At 38.2% G+C, this 24,504-nt stretch overlaps 1 protein-coding gene across 1 annotated transcript; it reads left to right on the top strand.

The window, feature by feature from the left end:
* The first annotated feature begins 937 nt into the window (after nucleotides 1-937).
* Nucleotides 938-23,884, top strand: mtx2 (metaxin 2). The gene is made up of 10 exons (XM_015358819.2): nucleotides 938-1,132; nucleotides 8,913-8,960; nucleotides 9,838-9,884; nucleotides 16,577-16,649; nucleotides 18,861-18,937; nucleotides 19,634-19,726; nucleotides 20,630-20,668; nucleotides 21,490-21,615; nucleotides 22,095-22,171; nucleotides 23,491-23,884. Exons 1-10 carry the CDS (start codon nucleotides 1,093-1,095, stop codon nucleotides 23,699-23,701), a joined length of 831 nt encoding a protein of 276 aa, XP_015214305.1. The 5' UTR covers nucleotides 938-1,092; the 3' UTR covers nucleotides 23,702-23,884.
* Nucleotides 23,885-24,504: the final 620 nt, after the last annotated feature.

Here is a 24,504-nt window from a genome sequence, read left to right on the forward strand (position 1 = left end):
TGTGTTCCGGGTCAGGCTTTGTTTGTGCTCACCAAATGAAGGCTTTATGCTCAAAACATGGAAACATTACTGAAAATGGGATTTCCTTAAACGGTGTTGACAATAAAAGTTTGCATTCAACCACCCAATCTCAGTTTTAGGTATATTAAATGTTATTTGTTCAAGGAAACAAATCTAATCTGGAAGTAGGGTAGCTGAAGAAATAAATCAGATGAGAGACAAATATGCATGCTTTCAAGTCAGAGCTATCCTTGAAAAATTTAAAGGGGTTGGGTTAACTATCGTCATCGTAAGGTTAAATCTTTATCCACACATTTACAAATAATCTAATTTAAATACAGCAATACTGGATTATACATTCAGGGACGCCAGGAAACTGACTGAAGAATGAGAAATATCTTCCTGGACCTCTCTCCGTGATACAGTCACCCAGATAATTTATGCTGAGGGAAAAATACTTGCAGTTAAAATTAATTTCAGAAAAGAAAACTAGATATCAGTCGTGTTTATTGTGTTGATTAATGCGTTACTGGTATTGAAAAAATGCTAATATTACATAAAACAATCAATAAACCCACGAATATATAATGAGACAAGCACAAAACATTTGTTATAAGTGGACAATCAAAAACACCTAAAGAAAATAGTTTATCAATCTCCCTAATGCGCCGTACGTCTTTTCATCTGCTTTTGCAACTCAATAGACAGTATCAGCCGCTACTCGCGGATTCGAGTTTTCGTGTTTTTACATTTGAAAAGACAGTCAAGATATACAGTCTCGGAACTGTATTTCCAAGGATTGATAAAAACAAGTATTAACGCTGTCGAGGATAATAAAGAAAGCTCCTCAAGAACAAATATCCAGTAATCTCTGTACACAATAATCCGGAAGAAGAATGATTGCAGTGCACCAGGAAGCAGTTGATCGAATGCGTGTTTATGCTCGTCTTTCACAGGGTTCACATCCTGAAGGCTGCTGTGCCCTTATCGTTGTCCGCTGCGGTGAATAGTGCAGTACAGTTTTTCCTTGTCTGAGACATTGTATTTTTAATCAAAAAGTGTAAATTAAAATTTTCGAGTTCATCTGTCATCATGTCTCTTGCTGCAGAGGCGTTTGTATCCCAAATAGCAGGTAATAACGCTTATATTACCGTAAGTGATAACTATGTGTTGCTCATATACTTTTACGTACCAATTACATATGTTTTAAATATGAGAACGATTTTCCCACAAAATAAATTCCTGCTCATGTATGACCTAAGAATGTAGTATCTCAACGATTTAATTGTTGCCTGACTGTCGAGCAATCCCATTGAGTATATAGAACTTGATTATCTTTTAGTATAGTCTATATTAAACAAAATGCAATTATCATGATATATCATTATAAAATGTGCAATAACATTCACGTCGAAAGGTTATAGAGTAGTTTAATATCGTATTTCAGCGTCAAACACCTAGCCCTCATATATAAGGTCGCAGAACAAAATAGTTTGTTCCTAACAATAAGGGGGTGATTTTTTATTACTTTGGCTTAGAATTAAGTTAACTGGGGTGTGATGAACATGTGTCATGTTTAAAAGTATAACAGGATGGTTGTTATTGTTTAAAACAAATGTTAAATTTAATGGAGACTGAGGTATTATCAATTAGTGTGTCATTCATATTACATAGTATCACTAGGTGTGTAACACTAAACAGTAGGAATTCTACAAAAGAGATGGGGAATAGAGTTTAATACGGTTTGTTTTTGGTGTAGCCGCATACAAAAAGTGACTTGAAGGTTATAACACTATTGGATTAAATCTTTGGTTAATTATGGAAGAGAGGATGTTTGTGGGAAAAAAAGTGTCCTTTAAACTTGAGTATAAAAACTCTTGTCTTTAAAATACCCATTTACTGTCTCTATTTTGTATGCGCTCAGAGATTTAATTATCAAGGCTGTTCCAAAGATGATGAAATCAGTAGCATGTTGACATATTATAATGTATTTAATGGTTTAGGAAATTATTTTATAGTTTCTGCTTTCTGTTTTAGCAGATACATTCATAGACTGTGAAATATTGTCAGGCATTTCTTTAAAAAAAACAAATTTCAGACATATAGGAATGGTGTGCAAGTGTGATGTAACGTTCTGTGTAGTACCCATACCCCCACCACCATTTTACCATACATTTTTAAACAGAAAAATCCTACAAAATATCCACCTTCGAATGGTGCTTAAACCTTTGAGTTGTATCCTGGAAGCCAGACTACAGTACCTCTGTGAAAACTGCCACAAAAGCCAGTTCCTTTTTGTAAAAATAAAAAGAAACTGAAACTCTACTGCAATTAAAGCGTACCATGAGATCAAGGAACTCTCGAAAGTCACATTTATGAAGGAATAAAGTTAAAAAAAAAAACATTGCAGGGAAGCTGGCAGAGAAGAGCTGTTCCCAGGATGTAAAAAAAAAAAATCAGCAGCCTATCATGACATCCCGCGTGACATATCTCCAAATATGTTTGCTTTATTCCATGACCTGGAAGCAGACAGTCCAGACTTGGAATTTCAAGTCAACAGCATCCAGAATACCACCGTTACAGGCACTGAAGTCCAAACTCCAGCCATATCAACTTTAAAGCAGAACTGCAATGCTAGTTTTCTGTTTCAGGGTTAGAAGGAATCAGCATTGATGCGTGCATTTCAAAGCACAAAAAAAGTAAGATGTACACAGTAGCTCTAATTTACATCACAAAACAGATGAAGGTTCCAGGTATGCACAGCACCATAGTCTGCGATTCAGAGTGAGGCAACTGGTAATGTGAAGTGGCCCTATGACATTGTAAAGAAGCAGGTTTGTGAATCCAACTCTTTTAACCTAATAGAAATATTGCTCTTGACTTCTGCCGACAAATACTACTTACTTGTTAACTCTGCATGCAGATCACATTGGAGCATTTCTGTGGTGAAATGTCTGTTGCACAACCTTTACTTATTTGCACCCACATCACATTCCAGTAGTCTTGGCAGTGACTAGTGAGCAGGAAGGGCTGTTTCACATCACAGCACGCACAAACCCGTGCTCTTGCCCAAGGCGGGACCAGGAATTGCGACAACATGGTGAGCTACGGTACTTTCACCACAAAGGTCCCCGTTTTGTGCTTAGTTCGAAATTCGTCAATTTCTTCTATACCGTTGGTGAATTTATTTTGTTACTGAGATTTAATGACCGGTCTGAAAAAATTGGGACTGCAGTTCCCCTTTAATTACTGCCAGGACTAAACAGAAAAAGACTTTACTTTCCCAAATGCAGATAGTGAGGTATGCATCAAGGATACCAAGTCAACAACAGTGTTGTCTGCATGTACTGTGGCCGTGGTGGCTGACATCATCCAAGGTGTTCAGGCTCCCAGGAATAAACCCAGTTAATGTTGATGTAATAAAAAGCGACATAAGCAGCCCTCTTTCCTTAAGAAAGAAATTCTTGGGAGACTTGGGAAACAAACTGAAGGCTAGGACTAAATTAGTGCTTTTCTCAAAGACACTGCCTGACCGTATGAAAGTGAACAAAAAGAAACGCTAGAGGACATGGTGTGTTGAAGAAGACTTCAGCATTTTCAGCTATCAGAATCCTTGATGTAGCACAGCCCATCTGTGCAGACAATGTGGATTCCATCTGAATGAGATGGGGCCATGAGGGCCTGGGGCAAGACTCTATAGAGGGATTCGACGAACGTTTTTACTAGAATAGAAGGTGAGAGGAACCATAGGAACTCTGCAAAGGAGATACACAGTGAGTAGAGTGAGAAGGAGAACCCAAGAGACAAATTTGAAAAGCACTTGCCTGTCTGTTGAGAAGATGGTGAAGGTGGATTCATCTGCCTTTGCTCTCTGCACCACTGGACTCGCAAATGTGCATTGTCAGCTGTGATAAGCGTTTTCTTTGTGCTGCAACCTGACTATGGTATCCTGCTCCTTGGAGTTCTCAATGGACAGTTTTTGGTGAAACCGGCTCCTCGTGCACCAGGTTGTAATTTGCAGTCAGTTGCTGGCCTGATTTGCATTGCATTTGTGATAACGCGCAGATATCACAATCCTGCCACACTGTTGGTCTTGAAACATCAGCAAACTGAGCTATCTTGGTCACTAAAGCTAAACCCACTCCAAAAGTCACCTCTCTTTTAAAGTCACCAGTGTCTCCTCTTTCAACGATGACAGCCGTAAATATAGCCAACCAGGCCTGTCCAGCATTTTTATACATGACCCTCAGTGTACTAGGATGTTGCTGAATTAACACATAAGCCACACCTGTGTGGAAGCCCTTGTTTTCAGCACACCTGGTGTCCCTCGTTTAACCATGTGTTTTCATTTTTTTGTCCACTACTTGAACATATAGGATTCAGACACATACAGCTAATCCAATTTAATCAAAGTTCTCAAAATCTATATGAATTGGACTTATAAAATATTCAAAGGGCATAGTGTAAGGTGTATTTCATATTTGTATATAATAAAATGTTGGATGTACTGTACGCAGGAAGAGGGGGTTATTGTGGGTTGATTTTCATTTTTCTCTCATACTTTGGGATGTCAGTAGCAGAAAACTAGAGTAAGGAAATTTGGATTGAGAACCGGATAATGGATGAAAAACAAACTACATATTAGAAATAAATGCTTAAACTAAGTGTAAGTAATTGTGTGTTTGGGCCACTCCTCTTCCTAATTTATATTAGTAATCTAGGTTACGGTTCAGTTAATAAAATACTCAAATTCACAATTGACACAACAATAAGTGTCACGGACGTCCAAAGGGACTAACCGTGGGGAGCAGGAGAGCAGAAAAAGACCCATATGCGTAGCGGCGAGACGGGAAAAAGGCCCGGGCTCATTAGTGCAAAGAGTTCAGGAATGCCGTATAGAAACCTATACCCTCAGGGAGCGGACGTGGGGCGCCCTGGTGCTAGGCGGGTCTCAGGACATCCGAACGTCAATGCTGAGCCCGGACAGAGTGCAAGACCCGGAAATATATAGCCCAAGGGAAAGAGAGGGACAGGAAGGACAGCAGACCGGAAATAGGGACATGACAGAGAAGGAGCGCCCTCTGGCTGCAGAGGGCATGACAATAAGAAGATTAGCAAACTCTGTAGAAGCTGAAGAAAAGAGAACTTTCTAAGGTGGGCAAACACCCAGCACATGACATTTAATGTAGGCAAGTGCAGAGAGTTGCATGAAGATAGCAGAAACATAAGATATAAACATCAGATGGAAAATGCAGAAATTAAAGAAGCTTCTTATGAAAAAGCATTATGTACCCGAGTCCTGAAGTAGAAGAAAACCCAGCTGGTATGTGGATCTGCAGGACCAGGCCTTACAGAGACCACAGCAGACTGCCGTCTCCTGTCAACTCGTGCTGTCTCCACAACAGCCAGACTCTGTCCTATCCAGTAAAGTGTCATCCATGTTGATGCAGAAATTGCAGTAGTGCAGTCTAATGATGTGTTGTGATGTTACCATTACTGGGGCACCTGGTGACTGTAACTGTAGTTGTTGATTTGTATAAGCAATCCATCTAGTGCTCTGTCTGGGTATTATGATCCTGGCTTTGATGTATTACAGTGGTTGACAGGGAGCAGTCTGATAATGCATGTTTCCCATCAGTTTATTGAACTGTTTTATGTTTTGCGTATCACGTTTTATTCTGAAATTCTAAAGAAGTCCACTGGGTTGACTTTGTCAAGGGCCTTTGAGGATTTTGCTGGATAGATAGACCATGAATGCCCTAGAGGTCTCACATTGCTGCCATCCACATTCCCTGAGTGCATTTCCTCTGTGTTCGACTGAGTCATTGAAGTTTCATTAAAGCCTGCCAGTGTTTGTGTTTCATCTTTAATACTGTGCTGCCACCTTACAGTGTGATCGTGTTGTGTCTAGGAAGCAAAGCAAAGGCTGGGCCTTTTCAGTTCTGGGTTTGGAGTTTCCCAAGGAAGACCAGGCTACAGAAGCCAGTGGTGCTATTTCCAAACCAATGCCCTAGTATGGTGATAGTCGATAGTCAATGGTGATTAGTCACTATAATAATAATAATAATAATAATAATAATAATAATAATAATAATAATAATAATAATAAACTTTATTTTATATAGCACTTTTAAAGGTGGCTTCTCAAAGCACTTTACAGGATGACAACAACAATAAATAAGAAGAATACACAAGATAAAACACAATTACAATATATAGAGGAGACCATGGATGGTAGTACAAGGAAAAGCAGAGGGGTGAAGAATGGAACCAGTTAGGTAAAGGCTTTTCTGAAGAAGAGGATTTTGAGTCTGGATTTGAAGGAGTTTAGAGGAGGTGACTCTCTGATATCCTTGGGGAGAAAGTTCCAGAGCTTCGGGGCATAACAGAAGAAGGCCCCGTCACCCACGCAATGTAGACGGGCTTGGGGGACAGTAAGGAGAGCAAAATTAGAAGAGCGAAGGTTGCGAGGTGGGGAGTAGGGCGATAATAGTTCAGACAGGTACTAAGGTGTAGAGTAGAGTAGAGGTGTAGAGTAGAGGTGTTAACCCAGGTGCCCTGGCTTAACTCCACCCTGGCCTAATTTACTCAGGTCCACCTGAAGTTCCCCCTTAATTAAAGTGGTAAAGTCATTTCTCACGTTCTATCTGATCTGCTGTGTAGTGGGGCTGCTGGTATAAATGGCTGCTATGAATCACCCAAATGGGGGCTGCAATTCAGTGGTGGATGAAGTGGGTCACTGCCTAGATGCAAAGTGCTTTGGGATCCTTCGGGATAAAAAATGCTGTATAAATTCAAGAAATTATTAATTGTTTTGTGCAAACACGGAAGCACACATTGCCCGCCATACGAGTTGTCAGACTTTTTGTCATTTTCTTGCACAGGGAGTGCAAAAACAAATACTTAATATCGCCAGCATTTCTTACATGTATCTCACCTCCTCTGATAAGGTGCTCAAACAGGTCAGAGTAACGAAAACTTCTAGTAGGTCATAGCAGAGTTTGTACTGCACAGTGGTGGGACTTCAGGGTGTGCCTCAGAGTAATGGAAAGGTCACATACGAGTCTGACAAAATGAATGTATTAAACAGTGTTCTATATGTTAGTTTTGTGGAGTAACTAGTGTTGCACATCGGGTGTCCGTGCACGAGACCAAAGGCTGGTTGTGTGGGGTATATATTTGTGGTGCAATGTATTTTTTTAAGCATGATGTACATAAACAACAAAAATGAAGAACATCTGAGAGCAGTTAATCAAGAACTCCCATGTTTCACATGGCAATAGCAGTATGCTTGGGCCAGTGACTGTTGTATGAAAGAGATGCAGCATACTACAAAATGTTTGTATTTCTCTGAAGTATTTCTCTTTGTAGTATATACAAAGATAAGAAACAAAAGGTTACAGTATAAGAATTATGAATGACAAGGGTGTTGAATTTCCAGAGTTTTCCCATTTTTGAGACCAGAAGCAATGGATCCTTTCTTATTTTTTTTATGAATTTCTTGAAAGAATGATCCCCATTTATTTTAGATTGGATAATATAAAATTCCACCTGATGGGATTATAGAGCTGAAAAATAACATGATTTCATAATTAAGAGACTGAATTTGTCTTAAAATCAGAAGAAATTGGGTATAATATAATTTTCATAATGTACATCTGAATGTACTTAATGTAAACCTTTCTGATTTTTGCATTTTTGTAAAGGCACTTTGTGGGTGGGGATGACATGGTGGTGCTACTGTACATCTGAAATCATTTTAACTTCTTAACTACCACAGCGTCATTTTTCAATGACCGAAGGAAGAAGGGATTGAGAAACTTGCCTTCTGTTTAAATTGAACATCAAATACAGTAAAAAGATGTTTCACAGTGAAATATACAAATGTGTTTTGATAGTTTTTCCTGGGACTGAGGATACTGGTAGCCTATGCTTTAAACCATGTTTCTTAATCCAGGAATTTTAGAAGAATGTTAGTTGTTTTATATATCCACAGTAAGGTTGACTAATCTGCTAAATAGGTTTTAAAAGAAGTTGAGAATCATAAGTATAAGAATATTTTATGATTAAAAAATGATTAATGTGACTCCGGTCCAGGGATGGGGTCTTTGTGTATGCGTCCATGCTGGTCCAAGATAGGGGGTGGGGGAACTTATTGTGTGTTTGTTTGGGTGTGTGAACCCATTGTGGATTCAAGGTGGTCATAGTGGGGTGTTGTGGGGTGTGTGATTGGTGTGTGTGAAATCCCCAAGGGGTTCGACTGGGGGGAGGAAGGGCATGAAGTCATCAGAAATCTTAGGGGAACAGGGCAGTTGTAGACGTTTCAAGAAGGGAACATCCATTTGTGATCAGGACACTTTTGTTACTAGCAGCATAGTTGGGGCTTTGGGGTCAGGATCGGGGAGTCATGGGTTCCTGTGTTGGGTTGGGTGCAAGGTACCTTCCACAGAATTGCTGCAGGAAATCTTCTGCCACCTTGGGTCTCCAAATTGTATTCGAGGATTTGTTCGCTGTTGGCTTACCTAGCAAAATAAAGAAATAATAAAACATGGGGAGGCTTAGCTGCACTGTTTTTGCAAGGCAAACACCACCCCCAGTGCAAACCCTGGGCACCCAGTATAAAGCACTGAGTATCTCATGTCTGTTTCAGGTATAAATAAATGTAATATGACATTGACCCGTTCAACGATAAACTCTGCATTTTCCAAGTAAACATACTTGTTTTACAAAAAATGTGAAGACATTTTTCAGGTTTCAAATCAACCCCCGTTAATGTGAAAAGAGGCAAAATGGAAGCACAAGCAGAGTAATATGGGCTAAACAAGGAGAAGCACTGTGCCATGTATATTCGGTGCCATGCGGCTTCACTGTGCAGTGCCTAGTTAATTATGTATGCCGTTTGTTTCATACAGCTGCAGAGCCTTGGCCTGAAAATGCAAAACTGTATCAGCCTCTGAAGGGTAAGTAATTCATTTTGCAATTAACAGTGCAGGGATTTGGGCTACAACAAAAAAACAAGGTTTTTCTATGTAGTGTCACAATCTATCGAATTGCTGTGAAGAGGAATGCACAACGAACAAGACGAGCATATTTATGTAGATTTCTTTTTCCAAATAGAAATGTGCTGGATAAATACATATCCCCCACCCACCCCCTCTTTTGTTAAAATCTGTAGCATGCCTGAGGGGGTACTTTGGTATGTTATTGACCTGTTCTGTTAGCTGCTGTGGGCAGAATTAAATGATGCAGTAGGAGGGAGGGCCTGGTAGATTTACTGCACCAACAGCTGAGGCAGCAGATCTTTGAAGCTTTGTGGTGAAGCACAGCTCTTCATTTTTTTGTCAAAAAAAAGGGAAAAAATACCGTTAAAACACACCAGGAAGACTCAGCCTGGCTTTAGCAGCTCTTCATATATCATAAGATCACATTATAGCCCCCATTTGGGGCTCAGCAGCATGCTACAGTTGTCAGAAGACTGCAAAGTAATGAAGACTAATAGTTACCAGCCCCAGTCCTCTAACCAGATATTTTTTATTGCGGCAAACTTGTCATCTTTCTTTTCCTGTGTCAGCCTGAGATGAGGTTTACGGCATTCATTTATGAAGGTTTTTACACTCTGCCTGTTACTTTCAAATATCTCTTTAGAGAGGTATGGACATATATATTAGTGTGGGTCATTTCAAAGCTTAGCTAATATATAAAATCATGGTAGTGTTATTCAAGGGTTATACAAACTCTAAATGATATGTATTTCACAACTTGATATCAAGTGCATGGCACTATACATCTTTTTTGTGAGTCAGGACAGTGTTTTTAAAGAAGTGCTTTTTTTTGCAGATGACCAGATATTGCTGTCAGATCATGCCTCATCACTTGCTGTACAGGTAAAATAAATACATAATTATTATTGTACAGAAAGCATCATTCTCTGACTATTGATGTGTTAAGAGCTAAACCGGTCAATCTGGGGAATTCTGGTTTTGCCTGAATCGAATTCTGCTTGGTGACAGAAAATCTGCAAAAGCAGATCTTTTCAGCTAATTGTCTTCAATCAGTGGGGGTGCATCTCAGGTGGGCCAGAACTTGAAAGATATAAATGATCACTGATTGAACTTCTGTATTTGCCTGGCAAATCTCATTTCATCTGTTTCAGAAATGTTGTTGGGTGATTTTGTTTGACCTATACCAGTCACCTGAACAACTCCAGCCTTACTGGGCTGTAGATTCTAAGTGCAAGTCAGGGTACTTGCTGGGGGTTTTCCAATGGAGGTGAGAAAATGGCAGGACAGCTCATCTGGTTTTATTTGGGGTTAAAACTACTCATTTTACTAGCTTTATGAGCTTTGTCTCTACCAGTCCATGGTCAAAAAGTTTCACTCCTCCATATACGCAAGCAAACAGTTCATGCACATGAGAAGAGAGACTGTAACATGCATGCAAACTCTCCAAGCAAAAATGGAGATTGACGAGCTGAGTTTTATATTCCAAAGTTTGAACAGAATTTCACTTTTACACTTCAATGGCTAGGAAAAAAATTACGAAATAAAGTTGAAATGGAACAAACCACAGTATGTATTGTTTATTTTAGTGTCATTATTGAGGAATTTAACAGCCTGCATGGATGTATACAGCCTTCAGATCAAATGCTGATAAAATTGAGTTTGCATTAAATCCCTTGAGTCCAGAATCGACTTTCTATTTTATGTGCATGTGTGAAAAAGGGAGTTTCAAGTAATTCTGGAATTCTCTAAATATAGATTTTTATTTTTATAGATTTAACCTTTAATATATACATATGCTTCATTTTTATGGCTTGAAATGAAGAACTGTTGTTAGTTGAGATCAGAAACTTTGCATTCAACCGAGAAACAAAGAGATTCTTGTTTGACTGTTTTTCCAATTAATTGTAATATTACTGCCTTTTTATTGCATTATAAATATTAACAGAACAATGAATCTCATGTGCATGTGTTAAAAGTGTGTGTATGTGTGTCATGATACTAGTTTTATGTGGTATATATTGGAGAAGCAAAGTGTATGGACTTTATGCCTTGTTTTTTCATCCTATTTGACTGTCAAAGCAATGCATAAAAGTCATTTAAAAAATAATATGCTTAAAACCCACTTCATCATGCCTTTGTTATTGGATTGAGGACATGGACTCCTAAGTTTTTATATTGCCGAGCTTTGCTTATCATAAACTGGTTACTCCTGGACTCCTGAAATTTAAATGCTTTTCTTGAAAGGCTCATAATTTCCTCACCAACCAAAAGACAACTTACTGATTAAGCAAGATGGGAGTAATAAATAATCCCTTTCTTGTCCATAATATTTTAGACCAAAATATATTAAGAGTCCCTTTTCACTTTCCTGATACCCATATGAGCAACCTTTATAGCATTTTCAATATGAAATTATGGCTGGATAAATTGCATCTTCATTTATCTTCGAGACCCCTCAGTGATAACTGTGAATCCAGGCTTTCAGCATTCCAGAGAAAAATTGCGTTACATCATTATATTAGTCTTCTGCTGTAGTGTGAAATTGATTGTTCTGGAAAATGAACCTGGCTTCACTATAAATTACATCTATGGCTTCTAAGGAATCTGTTATTTTGTTTAAAATAGTACCTAATATAATTAGAGTTCTAATTTATGTTAAACTACAAGTGTGCCTATTACAGTAACAGGGTTTTGAATTTAATCTGTCTCCCGGATAAAGAATGATACAGTGTGGTTTTCATTTGTAACCTCAGACACATTATTTCAGTAACATAGTCTGTAACCATTAGATATGAAAAATGGATTATTATACAGACAGCTTTATTCATGATTTTCTCTTTTAAAAGTTAACATTCCTTCCACGGAGTGGAAAAGTTAAAAATGGGTAATTAAACAACTTATCATATGGTCAAGACACCTTTAGAATATCAATGGAGGTTTGCTTCTAAGCACAGTTCAAGCTTTTAAGACACCATAACTGTGCAATGAAAACATTTGAGTGAAAAAGAACTAATGGTAAAATACCACATTGCATAAATGCATACAGTACATGGACCATATTTTGTCTTATTATGACTTATACTATCCAATAAATAGATCTCAATAATTTGTTTCCCTCTATGCAGTAGGAAACAGTAGCTGGCTATTTCTAAATTAAATGTGCTTTTAAAAGCTTGTCTGAGGTGTAAAATAAAACCTTTTCATGATTTCAAGTTAGTGTATAAGTAAACCAACAGTAACAAGACAAAGATGCTTTTAATTTCCAAATTAGGAAGAACATCAGGGCAAGAATGAGAAATTTAGACCCATAACATTTTAAGCAGTCTTTGAAGAATTAGGCAGAATGAAATAGATTATACAGTAGTCTAAAACCTTTCCTTACCTTATTAAAATGTTTTACTAAACAGGAGAATGAAAGGAGCAAACCTACCATTTAAGGGCTCGTTTTTTCAAAATCTGACCTAAAGTAATATCGGTTTCATTTGACCCAGATAACCTAATCAGACAGTAAAGACCCACCAGAATTGCAAAGATAATTGCTACATGACCTGCACTGTTTTCTTGTTTTTTTCTTTATTTATCCTCATTCTTAGTTTTTCACTTATTTGCACAGTTTTTCTTATTAAATTGTTTAATAATTGTGAACAGAAAATGGTCCTTCTTTATATTTAGACAAATTTACAAACATGGCTTCATTCCATAGAGTGAGGCCATCGGTGCAGGTGGTGATTTCACAGTAGAAATACTTGTTTTCTGTTTTAGACAGATTTGTTTCTCTTCATGGCCTCAGTGTTGTCCAGTGCTCATTAAAGTGCAAGATGACAGTTCTGGGGAGTTGATAATGGATGTCTTGTAAGGCCAAGTATGAATTCGATATCCACAGAGTACTCCGTTTTCTCTGCCAGCCAACATAGCTTAGCAGCCTAGCTCATACAGTAGAATAGCTGCCTTTTTGCAGGGGGTGGAACTCTCTCCCTGCTGAGGATTCTGAATAAGATGGCAATTAGTGATGGATTAGGTGGTTGTATCCATTAGGATCTAGGTTGAAACCATCGGAAATGGCTAAAAAAAAATACACTTAAAACAAGTCCGAACCTGGACCTGGTTTCTGACCAGTTTCCCAGGAGTGGACCCTGATTGCCTTCATTAGTAGACATACTATGCCTGTGGCTTAACCCCTTCAGTTAAATTGCGTTGGTTGAGTGATTTTGTAGGACAGAAAACATGCTTTTGTTTACAGCACATCAGTAGGATTTTTTTTTAAATAGGAAAAAAAAATGGAAAAAGTGGCTGTTGCCTGTATCTAAAATAAATTGTTCTGCGTTTTCCTGGGCAGAGTTTTGACTAGCTACCTGTAGTCGTCTGAACACTGGACTTGGTTAGTTTAATGAAAGAGCATTATATGTCTTTACATGTCATTCCACAGATTTACAAAGCAGTACTGCCAAATGGTCTAATAACAAATGAGTCAAAGAGCCTGAAAGTAAAATAAAAGACATATTTGCACTTAATATGCTTGTCAGAATCTAATAGTAATCCTGTGTACACTGAATCCTCTATAAAAAAAGACCATTGATAAAAATCCAATGTTACTCGCTGTAATTTATTATATGATCCACTATGGAACCAAATTAATTAAGTGATAAAGTTCTTGTTTAACTGAAATTCTGACACCGAAATATCAGAAAATAATATGAATGTACATATAATAGATTTATATACGAATACACTGTATATATAAAACAAAGTTTTCCTATTTTGGTTGATTCTAAGCACAAAAGGCTATGAATCACAATGGGAACAAATATTAATGCAGGAAAATATTATTGCTCAGCAGTGTTTGTTTATCCCTCTTCCTAAAGGACAGCTACTGTACATTTTTTTTTTCTGTGTGTTACTGTATACATTTAATTTGTAGTTTCTCTTCTGCCCGGGAGGTGAAGCAACCTTTGGCTGCTGGAGGAGTAAAGCAACACATATCTAGTGTTTTGAGACGCAGAATTGACAATGCATTTATCTTTGAATAATGTAAATGTCCTGAGAATACTGTGGCAGTTGTCTGGAACAGGACCCTGTCCTCAGTGTGTGCGCTGAGGGCCCGAGCTGTCAGGCAGTGTGCTTGCAGCTCCGGCTCTGGAATAATTTCAGCTGTGTCTCCTGAAGTGCGCGGAGGAGCTCTCTCAGCTGAACATTCCTCCTCAGGCTAGAAGCATAGTCTTAAAGTTAATTTAGAGTCCTGTTGTAGAGGGAATTAATGGGTAAGGCTGGCCAAAATTAAACTTTGCTTTCCTGTCAAGGGGGGAAGTAAAAGGCAGGAAAAAGACTTAAGGAATGGTCAGATTTGTGGTTCTCACTTTCAGAGCATTGAAAAGTAAATCAGATGATCAGATTCTTTTTCTGGAGGATAAGAAAAAAAAACCTGTACCGTGAATGGCGGTATATAAAATAAAGGTTATTATTATTAAACTATGAAATTAGCTGCTTGTGATCATGGCATTAATATAACTTCTTCTCTAGCAGTGGTAGGGAAGTGGCAATTTCAAATTAAACACTTCATGGGCAGCCTTTTCTAAACGTAATGGGCTGATGCCCCAACAAATATGTTTGTTCAGGCTGAATGACTAAAACACGTATGGTTTAAAATTAATAGCTGGTGGCAGGCTGGCAGTGCTGTTCAGTGAGGCAAAGTGCCAGTAAATTGTTTGTCTTCTGCAGTACAGTCCTATAATTCTTCTGGGAGCCAATGACATTGTGCTTGCCAAACAAAATAATGATAAATAGAGGAAAATCAAACTTGAAGATTTTAGATGGGGTTTTTTTTTCCGTCTCTGTGTCCTAGCTCCCTGGTCTGTTCTGAAAACATTTTCCTTCCTAAGGTGCAGATTAGAAATTTCTTATTTTCAGTTTTAAGATTGTAACTTGCCGTTTTATAATGTTACTTCCAACTAAGCTTTCCTTGAACTCATGTTGTGTAAATGTGAAAACTTCTTCCTATTGCAGCATGAATATATGAAGCAGTAAAGAGAATATTTGATTATTTTTAACACGTTTTCCCCATCATTTCAAGTCATTTCATGTTTCCATTTTACTTTTGCACATTGGAGCCGATTTCCACTACAGAGATTTTTATTTTATGTCCATCTTACATATAATATGTACATACGTACCTGCATATTATAAGTATATTTTATGAATGTTCAATATGGAACATTTGTATTGGATGATTTACTTGTATTGCATTGTATGCTATTGTACGTTCCTGTAAATTGTATTTCTTTTTCCATAATTGGTTCTTTGTTGCACCACTCCTGGAAATAATTCTATACAAATAATTATAACATCTCATTTTTCATAAGAAAATGCGTGCAGCTTAAAGGTAGCAGAGCAAAAATGAACAGGTTTCTGAATTTTTCACTGTTTTCAAGTAGTCTGTAATTTGTTTGTTAGTGCAAATTGCGTTGGTTTTCTAAACTTCAACAGAAGGGGCCGTGCAGGTGGTAATTCTACAGAATTTCTAACCAGCATGGTGGTGCGACAGTCAGGACTGCTTCCTCGCACATTCTGGCTTCTGATTTTGATTTCTGACCGTGAAAAACGTCTGTATGGAGTTTGCATGACTCTCTGTCTGTGCATCCCACCGCCTTAACACATCGATTACAACAATCGATTACATCGATTACCTTAACACATGGATACAGCGCGTGTGCCCTGTAATGTACTGATGCCCCATTCAGGGTAAAAATCCCGCCTTGAACCCTGTACTTCTGGGCTGCAGGATAGCATGACCCTTGAAGAGAAGGAAGAATGGGATTTGCAGTCACTGAAATGGCACCGAACAACATCGGATCATTCAATTTGTCAGCGTATATTAGCTGTTGTGATTGTCTTTAGTGATAAGTCAATATAGTAAGGAGATCATAGAGCATGGTTAACAGAGTATGTTAGATGTATTTAAACAGGTAGCGGTTAGCAGAAGTGAATGTTATGTGCCGGCACTTTGGACACCTTTTGACAGCTATGTAAGGGGAGACAGCACTATGATTTTATAGAGTGTAAAGAAGCCCATCGTCATTGTTTCCTGGGAGATGTGCTTAATCTCAAGAAATGCCTTTCAATCTCAAGCGGTAGAAAGAGAGTGGTTTCACAACCCATCCTCTTCTCTCATTCCCCCATTTTCGGCAGTCACGCCAATGGGAGAGGCTCCGTAGTAACACGTCCGCACAGTGATCACTCCATCATGTTTTCTTCTGTCGGCTTTCACTGGAGAAGTACAGCCGCAAATGAGCGGCTTGGTTTTTTTTTTCCAGAAGAGCTGCAGTTTTGGTGCTGACTGGGAGCGTCTGCGCACACGTCGAATGTCTGATCATATACAGACGTAGAAATACCTCATTTTAGAGAGGTCAACAGAGCTGCACTCTGCAGCTTTCCTGAAAACCAGGCGTTTGGTACACATGAAATCTAATAGGGCATTCTGTACCAAAACCACATGCATCGTCTCTGAATGTGTCTTGTGTCCCTTCATTGCATTTGAATGCACTATCCTGCCGTTTATTTATTTGTATTTTGCTTTCCAGGCCTATCTGCGGATGTGCAATCTGCCAGTCCAGGTGGTCTGCAGAGCCAATGCTGAGTACATGTCCCCATCTGGTAAGTCTGTTGTTCCCTGTGTGCATCTGGGCTCTGGAGTTACAGTGTCATGGCAACCGCGATTTGCAGCCCTTCAGCAACACCATTGGATGCAGCAATTCTAATTGCCCCCGCTCTCTTCTGGTTTTTTTTTTCTGGGTTTGGAGGAATGTAACATAAACCGCGATGTGAATAATGAACCCGCAGCAGTACTAGTCTTGCTTTTATTGCAAACACAGCTGCAGTAAATACAGAACCTAATTAATATTTAAATGCAGCTTCTGCTTGTGGTGTGCACAGTTGCTCAAGGAACAGTGCACCATTCAGATTCCTCACTGAAGGAGTAGGATTTGTTATTAGCTGGGCAATGTCAGCCGATGACCTTAGTGTTACTGCTGGAACAGTACAGAATGCCCTATTAGATTTCTAATTTCTAGCAGTACTGTATTTCTAATAGATGTAAAGCCATTTGAAACACATATACAGGTAGCAAAATTCCTGTATTATGCACAGTTGTTGCAGGTATGAACATTTAACATTGTGATATAATTTGATTTATAATCTGATTTATAATGATTATCTTTGTGTTGATGCTGAAAGGCTTGTGCTATGTCTGTATTAACAAAAGAAACTTGTAACAAAATAATCCTACTTTACTACTAAAATAAACCTATGTTAATGTTTGTCATATTTATTGTATGTCTTATTTGTGTTTTGCCGAAAATGCAACACCAAAAGCACCAGTTTTTTTTTAAAAGCTAAAATATTAAAGAAAATAAACATGTTTTACTTACACTTCCTTTTGTGAGATTGCTAGGGTATGTGTGTGCATCACATACTGTAAGTACTTTGGGTGTTCATGAGGAACATATGTGAGAAGCCCTGTGAGACCTCTGTTCAAAGTAACCTGCATCTCCTTTGTAATACACTTTATCGTATGGATGCAGATGAGGCCTTTGTTGGAGTGTTGCACCTCATCCATTACCCTAAGGCTGCCAGGGAGATAGTGAAGAATGAATCTTTTGAAAAGGACCATGGCACAACCTGCTGTTAGTGTGAACTCTGCGTGAACTAGGCCTAACAGCAGGTTCCATGCATCAAAAAATACACACATTTTTCACTTTTTGCCAATATTTAGTACAGTTTACCTCGATCAACATACCCTGCATTACAATCCATCTATTTCTCAATCTTTTAATCTCTTTGCCTGTCTGCCTATAGTATCTGTCTTGTTTGACTTTATCAGTCTGTCTGCCTTGTCTGACTAAAACTGAGATTTCTTTGGAGTTTTATAGATCTCAATCCGCAAATCATCTTTCAAAAACAAAAGGAAATAAAGTACAACCTCTTGTCAGTTAGTTAAACTGCCTATTTTACCCCACAGTTCTCTTTATAAGTAAATATATACATATAAAGCATATACTGTAGGGTCTGTTCTGACACATGTAGCTACTGTGGGATGTCCTTATTCTGGCATTGATGTTGCATTTTTAATTCTGCATTCAAAATTCTATTTTGACTAGATTTAATTTCCTTTTAGGTAATATGAGCATGTTGTTGGATGCTAACAGACTTTTTCCAGCCCTCACACATAATAGACCATCTTTCATAGTTCCTGAAAGAATGTTATTAATTTCAGCTCAGCAGAAAATAGATTTGCGGCTTCAGAGATCTAGTTAACTGATTGACTCGGGCAATCTGAAACTGCAGAAACCTGGCCTAATGGGGGAGGTGGAAAATTTTTCTGACTGGAAGCCGAAAGTAAAGCCAGGGTTCACTTTTCATATGAGCATTACCGGTAGCATAAAAAGTTTTAACTCTTGAATACACCAAACGAGTTAAGACTGTATGCCATGATAATCTAAATATTACAAACACTAGAGAAATAATAAATGGTTGTCTCTGAGTAAACATATTTTACATAGACTTAAGTGATGCAGTCTTAATGTGACATTTTGTTGCTGCAGATTAAAAATAAATACAATCATCTAAAGCTCAGCTTCCTGCCCTAGACAAACCACGTTTTATGCTTTCTGACTTTTATAGAAGCCCTTTGGCAATACTGTCATGGACTTTGTTGCTTTATGTGAAAAGTCATTGGACACAATTTAATTTCTGTCAGCTCTGACTACAATGGATTTCTTTACGCTATTTTCCACTTCTCACTGCGGAGAATCAGTGGAAGCAGACTGTGCCACCACTTTTTTTTTCTCTCTTTTCTGTTGCCCCAAGGTAAAGTGCCCTTTATACACGTTGGTAATCAAGTTGTATCGGAACTTGGTCCCATAGTCCAGTTCACCAAGGCGAAGGTAAGAAAAACCACATCTATATGAATGCATTCAGTCACAGAAACTTTGAGACCACTACATCAATCATTCTGAGCCACATTCTGGAATACGTATTGATTTGACAATTTATATAAAAAATATTATGAATGCTCACAACCACTGCTAAGCTTTCAGATTTGTCAAATAAAGGAAGAGAAGGATATCTTTTGTATGTGTTAGTAAGCAAAACGGGGGAAAATCCATCGAACACTGCCTGGAATGCTTAATTAAAATCTTTGTACTTTTCTTTCAAAGACTCAGACTTTGCATATACTTTTGCTTCAGTTAAATTATGTGAGGGGAAATATACCGTGCCCAACTCGAACAAACCTGACCCGAGATGCTTTTATAGGTGCAAGCAAATAATTTAATACACACATTAGATTATGGTATATCTGTACATTTTATTTGCCTAGGTTTTCCATCTTCTGTTTCATGAAAGACAAACATCTGAAACAACCTCATCTGAAATATAGAAGAAGCTGAGTGTTTTGTTGAGAAATTCCCTTTATCATTTGATCCAAAAAATGAGGTTCCCCGATTCAAATTATTGATTTGATTTTGATCTGATTAAACGCTAATTGACAATAAGGTCGCCGTTTCTCTTTTTAACTGCAGCCATCCTGGAGCTAAACTGAATGGAAGTATGTAACACATACTTGTTCTTTGTCCCTTTAGGGCCATTCACTTAGTGATGGACTGGATGAAGTCCAGAAGGCAGAGATGAAAGCCTACATGGAACTTGTGAATAATATGCTGCTGACAGCTGAGGTACAGTAACTTTTCAAATCTTATGTAGCTTTAGCTCTATACAGTGAATGTCTAAGAATGCATGACACATTTTTCTTTATGTTGCCAGCAACCAGTGCTACTTTATATAAACCTGACAGGCTAAAGAACTTGTAATGATTTTCAGGACACTTTTCTGGGGACAACATGTAGATTAGACTTTGGGGAGATTTTCTCTCAGGAAATTCAGCCACATTGTTACAGGAGACTCTTGAGAAGTATGGCGTGAGCTACTTTTATTTTAAGGAACTTGGGCACCATACAAGTACTTACTTTTTATGTATGTATATAAAGAAATGATTTCAGAAAAAAATGAATGCCTGTGTCTCCAAATATAGGAGAAAACTAGATTGTATTCTGTTGATTTGTTGCTCAGAGGAATAGATATAGGTTTACATTTAGCAAGAATAAAGTTTATTATGTGTGAGATAATATACATAAATACATTTTAAGCTCCCATTATTCTGTACCCACGATGTTCTATTAATAACAGTGAATTGGTGACAATTAATTAGCATTGATAACACACTATTATCCTCTCTGATTGTCTCCATCAGGAAAGTAAATGAGCAATCAGCACAGCTGGATTAATGTGAAATTAAAAGGGTCACCCTGACATTTTTTTTCGCTGCATTTTAATTAGATTCACCTACTATTTCTGTTATTTTAAAAATATTTATTTTTCACTAAAGTATCCCTTCTGCAATCTTGACCATAATTAATCACTGCACTCCTGAATATCATTAATGAAATGTGTGTAACCTTTTAATATTCCAGCCGTTCTTTCATAAATCAAGTCTAGATAAGAGTAAAGATTAAGTTTTTACAGCGGGAAGTTTTTCATAGATTGTCTCTCTGAGCTCAGATTCTCTTTGTATTTTGCAGCTGTATATACAGTGGTGTGATGAAAACACAGCGATGGAGGTGAGCGCTTTCACAGCATTTATCTTAATTAAAATTTAATGAAAAGGGGCTTTCTTTACAATTGTAGCTCCCAGCTCATAAATGATACATGGTACTTTACAGCATTAGTAATACAGTGTTCATTTACTTGGCCCGCACATATATTTTCGAAAAGCTGTGTGTCACTTTTGCTTGCTACGACTTTTATTGTTTTAGGAGCACATAATGCGGAGTTAAGATATAGTGTATTTAAAATTTTATAATGTTGATTTTGCTTTGTGGCTATTATCTTAAACCTTGGCGAGAACATAATACACTCCATAAATATTTGTCCTTGTGTATGTACATGGATGCATCTATCACAATTGATTAAATTTAAAAAGTGTTTTTAGAGCGGTAGTTCTTAAAATGAGTGTTTTTACATTACAGAGGCAATACAGAAAAAGATATAGGGTGCAGTATTTCTAGCTATTCATTTTTATGTTCGATTCCTCATGAAGTGCATATCTTTTTTAAATGTATTGTTTAATATCAAGTGTGAAATATCCCACTTTTATAGTTTTTATTGATTGCTATGTTATCACCAATGTTATCACTTACACAACAAACTGTGGAATATTCCATGCGTTTGTGTTTTTCTTTAAGTAGGCCAAAAGGGTCCCACATGTTTTTACAAATGCAGCACAATTTACTTTGTAAAGTTTGGAGGCTAAATAACGGGCATGGACAAGGAAAGGAAACAAATTCTCTGTACCAGTACTCATGGATTTTCTTTTTGGTTCACAGAAAATATTTTACATCAAAAGGCTCAATAAACCTTACTCAAGTTATTCCTGTTTTAGATTACAAGGCCAAGATACAGCAGTCCTTACCCCTGGCCCCTGAATCACATTCTGGCCTATCAGAAACAATGGGAAGTCAGGCGCAAGATGAAAGCCATTGGCTGGGCAGGAAAAACACTTGAACAGGTTGGTACGCATTTGTCATAATGTGCACAATCTGTCGTAAAGTATGTTCTCACGAGTGTTATTTTTATTTCTGGTAAAATGCATGATGGATGCAAGGGTCAGTTACATTTCTCACATTCCACTTGCATGAATTTGCTTTTCTTGTTTCGCAGGTTTAAAGGATTCAATATTGCCTCCCTTGTAAAACGTGAGCACGAAATTTGAGGTGTAGAATAAAATGTTTAAAGAGCAAGATTAATCAACAGCAAGGGGAGACTGACCATCCGAAGCTGTCAGCTCTCGCTCAAAACAATGTCTCCTGTCTTCTCCAGCCATCCATGAAACGTAAAATTCTTCTACCATGAAACCTCTTCTTTAACCCTTTACTTGGCAGACACTCACATACAGTATAAGGAGCACATCAATAAAACTAATGATCTGACAGCTGTCCCATAATAATGATTACACTGCAGAACCGAATGTTCATCTCACTTCCTTAGGTGCTTGAAGATATGAGTCAGTGCTGCCAAGCTTTGTCACAACGACTGGGGACACAGCCTTATTTCTTCAATAAACAGTAAGTGTGAAACAGTCTGCTGGTAAGATAGGCTTCTGAAAACGCAAGACGTACATGATTCATAAATGAGGCTAGTGTTTATGCTGGGGAGCTTTAGAGAACTGACTTGAATTTCATTTGTCATTATATTACGGGGAAAAAGCCATGCTTAATTTATTTTGCGCTTTGCTTGCCAGGATTTTTCTTTTGTTTTGAAATCTAGTCTGTTTTATTTTTCGTGGCACATCATGTCGAAATCCGAAGTTGCCAAAATAAGTCAAGGATGGTTTATGTTGAATCAGATTTCATTGCTTCAGAGATATTAAGATACCATGCAGAAGCATATGGTGCGGGGGTCTGCGTTGATGATTGAGCAGAAGCGTATTTGAATGGTGAGGAATTATAGCTCCTGTTTCCGGGTGAGGAAGCTTTCTCTCTCCGTTTGGACACTTGTGCAAGAGCTGAATTTGCTTTGGATCTGACTTCTCTGTTGCATCCACGCTGAAACTGCAGGCGTTTTAGAAGCTTGCAAAAATGGCAGGTTTCAGTCCCCAGTCCCGTACACGTACTTGTGGTCAGTTCCTCTGGTGTAGTGGCATGTGAAGGAGGATTTGGGATTGGCCAGCCCAGCAGGAAACAAGTCACAAGAGGTCAACCATTGAAGGAGGGTCCGCAGTGTAGGTAAAGCAGGGGCCGTGTCTCAAGCGAGCCCTGTCCTTTGATTTTTCCTGTCATGTTTATTTCCATTTCTTTAGGTTTCACCACAAAAGAAATGGAACCAAATTGTTGCTTCCATGTAGGTTGCATTTCACTAGTGTCAGGCCCACTTGGCAGATGAAAGGCCCAGAAGTGCATGTTCCTGTTTGAAGTGCAGCCGTCCTTTAAAAGGAGGGTTTTGTTATGCACAGTAGCTGCAGGGAAGACTACAGGAGCAGACCTTCAGTTCCTTTTTTTTTTTTCAGATGGGTGAAGGGTAGCCGGGAAGATGATAAAATACTGTACCCTACTTACATTGTTTTAAGCGGTCCTGTGCTCACATATTTTCTTTAATTTCAGTGCATGGGGAAATTATAATTAATCTGTTAATGACAGCCGGGTTTGTCATAAGCTTGGGGAATGTATAATAAATTGCAGTAATAAAAATTAAGATTGCATGCATCAGTGAAACCTTTGGAGGTTTTGTTTAATTTAGTTACAAAATGTCAGCTGCTGACTGGGCTTCTTGGCTCTACCTTGAGAATGCTAATTTTCTGACACGAGCTTAACCTGACACAGTAATCAGAATCCGAACGGGGGAAGGAGAGAATCACCTCAATTGTTTGTGTCTTTGTTTCTTTCAGACCAACCGAACTGGATGCTCTGGTCTTTGGACATCTGTTCACAATCCTCACCACCCAGCTCACAAGTGATCAACTGGGAGAGAAGGTGAAAAACTACAGCAACCTGTTGTCGTTCTGCAGGAGGATAGAGCAGAACTACTTTGAAGACCATGACAAAGACAGCCTCGCAAGCTCTTCGTCTCGGTTTTCTAAAGGTCCCTCGCTGAATTGAACTCCAACCCTAAGACGCTGCCTTCCTTTCCTCTAAGGTGTATAAGGATTCGACTGAACATTAGGATATAGCGGCAGTGGTCTTGTCTGATGTAAAAATGTTTTTCCGATGTATGTGGAGATGTTTTCTAGTGTAAAATGGAAATGGGAGCACTTAGAAATAAAGACGTGATTCAAAATGTCACATTTGTTTTTCCTTTTTTCTGATTTTTTTTTCTCTCTTTCCATTTGTTTTGTATTCATGTATAGCATGGATTCAGTTATGTTAAGCTTATGTTACCTGGTTTGGCTTCCTTATGCCATTTTGCTGTGGATTTCAGAATTCAAAGAAATTCAAAGTACTGCTGCTCACCTTCAAGGCCTGAACAGTCTGGCTCCAGATTACATTGGTGAATCGTTAACTCCACCTCGTTTTCCCTCTTTGGCCTTCTTTCAGCTCCAAAACCAGGCTCCAGAAAACTAGGAGACAGGAAGATCATTTCATGGTCTTAGAGCAACAAAACAGAAACCACAGTCCTACACAGTCAACACTTTCACATTTGTTCTTAAAACTCACCTTTATACTCTAGCTTTTACTTAATTTACTGCATTCCTTTCTGTGCACCTATCTCTAATGTTTTTAAATGGTAAATCTGCCTTAGATGGTGTGTCATGAAAGGAGATATATGCAAAAAGGATTACTATAATTGGACCAGGACAAAACTGGAAGACTTATATAACATCAAGAAATATCATATAAAGGTTACTAATAAAGAAGACCCCTAAATAAGGATACATGAAGTAATCTATTCCACCTACTGTATA

The sequence above is a fragment of the Lepisosteus oculatus genome, chromosome 12 (genome assembly GCF_040954835.1).
Source record: "Lepisosteus oculatus isolate fLepOcu1 chromosome 12, fLepOcu1.hap2, whole genome shotgun sequence".
Lineage (NCBI taxonomy): Eukaryota > Metazoa > Chordata > Actinopteri > Semionotiformes > Lepisosteidae > Lepisosteus > Lepisosteus oculatus.

Bases quoted from the DNA above. Each gene is read 5' to 3' on its own strand.
- mtx2 (XM_015358819.2), top strand. From the start codon at position 1,093: ATGTCTCTTGCTGCAGAGGCGTTTGTATCCCAAATAGCAG. The intron at 19,727-20,629 runs GTACAGTAACTT...TGTATTTTGCAG, and splicing joins ATATGCTGCTGACAGCTGAG to CTGTATATACAGTGGTGTGA. The intron at 20,669-21,489 runs GTGAGCGCTTTC...TTCCTGTTTTAG, and splicing joins ATGAAAACACAGCGATGGAG to ATTACAAGGCCAAGATACAG.